The sequence below is a fragment of the Physella acuta genome, unplaced genomic scaffold, assembly GCF_028476545.2.
Source record: "Physella acuta isolate Inbredline_101_S28 unplaced genomic scaffold, ASM2847654v3 ptg001329l, whole genome shotgun sequence".
Classification (NCBI taxonomy): Eukaryota; Metazoa; Mollusca; class Gastropoda; family Physidae; genus Physella; species Physella acuta.
Window position 1 is genome coordinate 240425 of NW_026732844.1, and position 7264 is coordinate 247688.

At 40.1% G+C, this 7264-nt stretch overlaps 1 protein-coding gene across 1 annotated transcript; it reads right to left on the reverse strand.

The window, feature by feature from the left end:
- LOC131958486 (uncharacterized) lies at positions 1-1567 on the reverse strand. The gene has a single exon (XM_059323564.1). It carries the CDS (start codon positions 1497-1499, stop codon positions 45-47), a length of 1455 nt encoding a protein of 484 aa, XP_059179547.1. The 5' UTR covers positions 1500-1567; the 3' UTR covers positions 1-44.
- Between the last annotated feature and the right edge of the window lie 5697 nt (positions 1568-7264).

The following is a 7264-nucleotide window of genomic DNA, read 5'->3' on the forward strand; positions in this document are numbered from 1 at the left end:
TGTAGACCCTACACATTTGTTCAGATTCTTTTAAAGCTGTCTATTCACGGCTTGGAAATCTTGATTCCCCCTTTAACTACATATCTGGCACCAGGTCTGATGTTTTTATAATTCTTCCAAGCATAATCATATCTTTTCAAACTTTTAGCCACGTCTTTCTTTTCCCTCGATCCCACGACACAATATCTGAGGTAAATTTTGCATCCAGTCAGCAATGCATGGTCTATCTGTGCGCTGTCAGACCCGAACAGACGTTTCTCCCAGTGGACTGTTCCAAAACAACGACTGGAGAACTTGCTGAAGACAGTGTACTTTTTACTCTTGACCCCGCCGTGTTGTAAGGACACCTCAAGCAAACAGCTAGAAGGACGCATTCGTTGAGTGGCTGGTAATGTTTTTAACGTGTATCCTGGTTTGCTGTTTCTTCTCTGCCAATGGGTTTTGTTTTCGTTTGGCTCGTCACTGGCCAATGCCAGAAACCAAGGCTTCCAGTTCAAAGTTCGGAGGTTGAAGTTAATTTCCGGAACGTTCTCACGCTTGAGTAGCGGAAGATTTTTTAATTTATATTTGTTAAGTATTGAATTGTTTGGCTTTTTCTTGCTTATCAGAGTCTTTGGTTTATTTCCACGCTTAGGTTTTGGAACAATGTCATTTTTCTTGGTTTTAGGTGCTATCTTTTTAACGAGTTTTAAAGTTTTTGCTTTCTTCGTTTTTGGCGGGAGGCCAGCACATTTCTTTGGTGTAGTGACGCCCAAGTTGGTGGTATTCTTGACCCCGTCACGTAGAGAAGCGAAAATGGCGTCAATGTCCATGGCAAGTTTACCATCGCCATATCGGGCTCGCACTTCTTTTTCGTAATTCGTCAGCATGGCCGTGTCGTTACTCTCTCTGTAACACACAGCCATCAGGGTGTCGAAGATACTCCCAAAGTCCTCCAGACGTAGATGTTTACCGTTTGTGGCGATAGAGATCGTCTTGTAGAAAGCGTCCGCGTTGTTGCGGCCACACTGCACGCCGTAGATCGTCACGTCATTGGCTGCCAGATTTTTGGTCTCGTCCCGCCAGTTGATCCTGTCTTTCTTGCCTTTGATGTAAACTTCCTTTGGCTCGTGCGGGTTGTCGTCGCCAATCAAGACGAGGACACGCCTTGAGCCTGGCGTCCACGACAGCTCTGTTCTCACTTGCTTCAGAACTAGTTCGTAGCACTCAGGGGCGTCGCCCCCACTCGTTTTCTCAGCATTCTTTACGAATTCACAAAGTTGGGCCACGTCAGTAGTGAAGTCGATCCACTTTGTGACGTAAGTGTCAACGTCACAGTAGTCCCCGTGGGCGAACACGGCCATTCTGATGCCGGGGATGTCGGACTGCAGACGTTGTATCATGTCCTGGATCCTACCCCGGACCTGCTCTAACCACGTGTACATAGAGCCTGTGGTGTCGAAGGAAAACACAACTTCTAAACACCCACATGGAGGGACTGGAACATTGAATGCTGGCATTGTTTTATATCTTGTATTTATCAAGTAACTGTAAAATTCAAAACTACTTTGTCTCTCTTAGCGGTTGATGTTTTAATATCATTCGACGTTGATGTCTGACCGGAGTTTGAAAGGTATACGAATTTATAGTAAAACCCAGTTTACTTCGCGGATCGAACTTCTCCGCGAAGCCATGAAAAATTCAATGAAATCAATACTGTTTTGGGAATCAATGCTGTTTTGGTTTTTCGACCGCGGCATGATCCGCGAAGCTTTCTTATATATTACCTGGTTTGCATTCGATTGTAAACAGAAGGGCTATTTTAAGAGTTCAGTTACCGATAAAAACACATTCTTATAACATATAAGACGTTTCATATTTAAAGATATTGCTATATAGATGTCCACGTAAGAACTGTGCATTTACCAAAGAATATATTTTAAGAAAAGCTTTTATAACACGGCTCGTGACACCTCGCAGTCTTCAATTTAACACTCGGCTATAGAAGAAATTGATTATCTACCTCAGTAGCACTTCGTAGTGTACCCCCCCCCCCCTCCCCATCAAGAAACAGTGTATATATATATATATATATATATATATATATATATATATATATATATATATATATATATATCAGTAGCGTAGCGAGGGGGGGGGAGACATATATCCCCGGGCGCCGACCTTACGGGGCGCCAAAATGGGTTGGAAAGATAAATTGAAAGGTTGAGGGGGGTGTAAATTGAAAGTTTGAGGGGGGGGGGGGTGCAAATCAAAATCTTGAGGGGGGGGTGCAAATCGAAAAGGTTGTCCCCGGGCGTCGGGAAGGGTCGCTACGCCTATGGGGGGGGGGCGAACGAAATAGAATTTATATATAAAATACATAATTTTACTTCTAGACATCTCGAAGCGAGTCAACCGCCCCACGAGATGGAATTTATATAGTAAACCCGCGGAGAAAAAAGTCTGGAAGAAACACTGCACCCCTCCCCAGGGGCGGAACTACAGTGCCGCCAGACCCCGCAATGCGGGGGGGCCCACGCCGTTTAGGGGGCCCACAGCCGCCCATAATCATTTTTTTATAGTTAAAAAAATAATTTCTTGCATTTTTGACCTGATGGTTATTTTGAAAAAAAAAATACTATAGCTGCGGTTGGATTATCTTTATTCTATTGACACCATCCCACGCTCTTGTATATTCTTTTTCCTACAATCAAACACACGATGTTGTCGGCAAAATTCTTTTGAAAAAACGTCCATTGCGCGAGAGGCCGCTAGATATTACTTTTTGAGACCATCCCACATTCGGTACAGATGAATAAAGGTACATCGGCGCTTTGTTGGCCCTTTTAAGTTCCTTTGCCAAACCTCCCCTCCCGCTCTTAGCCTTACAAGAAGCGAATAGATAGCGCCTCAACAACTAAGCTGGCTCGTATCGGCGATGGTGTGGACAAACTAGCGCCCCAACAACTAAGATCCAAGAAATACAGTGCTGACATTGTTTACGTTTAATAACCATTGTTCTAGAAAACAAGGCAAACGTCTAAAATAAATACACGATTAAAACGTGTTTTATATATATATATATATATATATATATATATATATATATATATATATATATATATATATATATATACAGTGGCGTAGCGAGGTCGGGTGTCACCCGGTGCGGCACTTAATGGTGTCACCCCCCCAGAGGCATAGAGACCCTTCCCAGGGACAAACTTTCAAATTTTCGATTTGCACCCCCCCCCCTCAAACTTTCGATTTGCACCCCCCCCCTCGAGTTTTTCTCTATATATTTTGCTATTTTTTGCCTTGGTGTCACCCCCCTAAATGGTGTCACCCGGTGCGGTCCGCACCCCCCCGCCCCCCCCCTCGCTACGCCCCTGTATATATATATATATTAGTTTCGCCACTGGCACCTTGATAGTGGTTTTGTAAATAACAAACTGATCTAATACAGTAGTGATGTTATATAGTAGCTAAGACATGCTGTTGCGTAAAAAAAAATATACACATGAGCTGTAGTGTGAAAGATAGGCAAACGTTCAAACCACTTCCATAAATTATTTCCCTTTTTTAAATAGACAAATAGGGCTGCTCATAAGCTCCATTTAATAGGTTTGTACTAAACAAATTAAACAGCAATTACTTATCTTAATTATTATTTTTAGAAAAAATAAGTACTAAAGAATGGCATAGTACAAAAATGAAATGTAGTTAAAATTAATAATATAAATACAAAAAAACATAAAAATAAACAAAACACGATACACCATTAATTATACAAAGCTTTCATTATTTATATACTTTTGACCGACTTGAGGCTTAGTAGTATTTAGTTGATTATAAAATAAAGCAGATTTTTCACAACAGACCAATGCAATCACACACATGACATGTTGTTGTGATTATTTTTAATAGAATTTTTTATTTTCAAAACCCGGTCAGGCCAGTTTTGAGTATCCTATGTTCGAATTGTATATATATATATATATATATATATATATATATATATATATATATATATATATATATATATATATATATATATATATATATATATATATGTTTATATATACATATACATATATGGGGGGCCCAAAAAAATATTTGCGGGGTGGCCCGTTTTTTCTAGTTCCGCCACTGCCCCTCCCCCTACAGAGAAAAACAGTCTGAAAGAAACTCTACCTACACTTTGTGTGAGGGTTGATTTAGCAACCAGAGGGACTATTTAACGAGGGACCTTTTACATTTTTAAAAAGTAATTTATAGTTAGCTATGCGATATTATTATTGTTGGAGAGTAGCCTATAAAGTTTTGGCCCGATCCTACAATTAAAATAGCCTAGACAATGAGGACGCCCTTGAGCAAGCATAATGGAAAAGTAGTCGCTTCACAAGGCGGAGATGTAGTCAGCACCGGTTGACACCATTAAGGAGGGAGACAACAAATCAGTAGCGTAGCGAGGGGGGGGGGGGGGAACATATGTCCCCGGCTATGTTCCCTCTAAGCTGCGCGGGTGCGCGGCCGCGCAGTAGTTTTGAGCTGCCGAGCAGTGATTTTGTAAAATAAATATATCCTTGTATAAGACTTTTAGAACACCGCGCACATAAAATACATTTTGCACAGTAGCTTTTCCCCCTTAGAGGGAACATTGGTCCCCGGGCGCCGACCATAGGGGCGCCAAAATGGGTTGGAAAAATAAAGTGAAAGGTTGAGAGGGGTGCAAATCGAAAGTTTGAGGGGGGGGGGGTGCAAATCTAAATCTTGAGGGGGGGTGCAAATCGAAAAGTTTGTCCCCGGGCGCCGGGAAGGGTCGCTACGCCTCTGCACCAAATCCTAAAATATACTGTCAAAACAATGGTTTATTTAGTTTAAAATAATAATATAGTAAGATAGAGGAGTGGCACCCAAATGAAAATGCTATTTTTTAAAATAAGGGTGGGGTAGCACCCTCAGTGACCGTACAGGGTGACACCCGACCTAATGACGCCACTGCTAGGATGTAAAAGAGCAGTGATGATTATTGATTGTGGATAGAGGCATAGATAGTTGTATATACAAGTTGTACTGAGATCACGGTGATTTATAGATAGAAATCATGAAAAACACTAAAAATGTGAAGATATTATTAAACCGCAGAGAAGCAAAAAACGCAGGCAGAAATGCGCAATGCAAAAAAAAAAAAAAAAAAATTAGCATAGTAACGTGAAATGAACGGATTGGGCGCAGGAAACAGCGTTGCGGAAAATGATTCTATTTTTTTTTTTAAGGAGTCAAGTCCCTTGTTGCTCTCATAGGACCACTATCATAACCTGCTCGTCTAAAGACCTTTAAGCCGTGGGTTTACGCTGTTTTTTTTTTTTTGTTTCTGGATGTCATTTTCCTCCGAGGCGGGGGTGGGGGATGACGACACACACATTAAGTATATGTAATCTATATACATTATAATTTTTTTCATTTCGTCCCGGGTCAGGAGGGGGGGGGGGGGGGGAAGGACAGACGTACTCAGAGATGCCTGAAAGAAACTCATATTGCATCACCCTGCTAAGAGGGAGAGCCCAGCCGCGCGAGACGATGTACGGTTACCCAACTTGTGACTTCTACTACTGCCGTACTGATAGGCCTACATCGTAAAGATAGAGTAATCCCACACGTAGGTATAGAAACGTAGATAATATGTAATAAGTGATCAGGGTTTGTTCCATAGATTTTTATCCCGGGTGAGGGGGACCTGGATAAGGTATATGTTTTCTACAATGTACTTTTCTATTTCGTTTCAGAGAGTTGGGAAGGGGGGATGGGGGGGGGGCACTCTGAGTTACCTGAATGAAACTGCTAGAGATGTCTGATCTATCTGACAGACAGTCAGGCATAAAGAATAGATACATTAAATAGCAGACATAACAGATGGACAGCCATAGAGAGATAGATTGACTTACAGATAGGTAGGTAGATAGATAGATAGATAGATAGATAGACAGAGAGATAGATAGATAGATAGATAGATAGATAGATAGATAGATAGATAGATAGATAGATAGATAGATAGATAGATAGATAGATAGATAGATAGATAGGCAGGAAGACAGACAAACAGACAAACAAACAGATAGATAGAGCACCCAAAAATTAGAGCTTCTAAGGTTTTGGATTTATCTCTGATTCACTTTGATGAAAACCACATGAGCCTTTCTTGGTACAGCAAACAAAGAATGCATCAGGGATAAGCCAGACTTATAAAAAAAAATTGATCAATAAATATACAAACCACAAACACTTTATTACAACAGAGTTATATGAAGCAAACCAATCATCTCTCAGCCTTAGCATACATGTCTACTGAACGAGATCATTATACAACAATCAATTTATTCATACATTTTTACAATGGTCTATAAAAATTCATTCACTGCTAAAACTGTATACAATTTCTCAGCATATTTACAAACTTAAATATTTCCTAAAATTAAAAAAAAAAAAACATGCCCTATGAAGGTTTAAGAGTATTGAACTGTGATTGAAATATTCGTCACCTCTTTAGTTAGTTATTAGTTTCTCTTTAGTTTTAGTTTTTTTTTTAAAGTTTAATTTTAAAAGTATCTCTTATTTTTGCATTATTAAGCTGGTTTAGTTTAATAAATAGACAATGAAAAAAAAAAGGGAGTAATCCTATGGTTTCCACTTATGCATGATCACTGAATCAAAAACATATCAGAAAAATGAGATGTAACAGTGGTTCAAGAAATGGATGTTATAGATCTACTAATTATACTATTTAGGCCAGAATGTTGATTTTTTTTTTTTAAAGAATATTTTATTTAGCAGAATCCTTATTTTTATTCAAAGAAACGTTCACTATGAAAACAATATTTTCTTAATCATCATGAAAGATTAAAAGTTTGAAATTTAAAAAAAAAATTTTTTGCACATAAATGAAAATAAGATGTAGAAAAACTTTAAGATTTACAAAAATTATGAAAGATAATTTTTTGTGTAGCTAAACCAGAGATAATAGAACAACCTAGTTCACACAGAGCACAGGCAAGCAGAGGCGTAGCGAGGGGGGTGGCGGGGGGGGGGGGGGGGGACGGGACATATGTCCCCGGGCGCCGACCTTAGGGGGGGGGGCGCGTGCAAATGAAAAGTTCGAGGGGGGGGGGTGCAAATCGAAAGTTTGAGGGGGGGTGCAAATGAAAAGTTCGAGGAGGGGGGGGTGTGTGCAAATCGAAAGTTTGGGGGGGGGGGTGCAAATCAAAAATTTGCTCCCGAGGGG

Excerpts from the sequence above, each read along its gene's own strand:
- LOC131958486 (XM_059323564.1), bottom strand. The coding sequence starts at position 1,499 with ATGCCAGCATTCAATGTTCCAGTCCCTCCATGTGGGTGTTTAGAAGTT.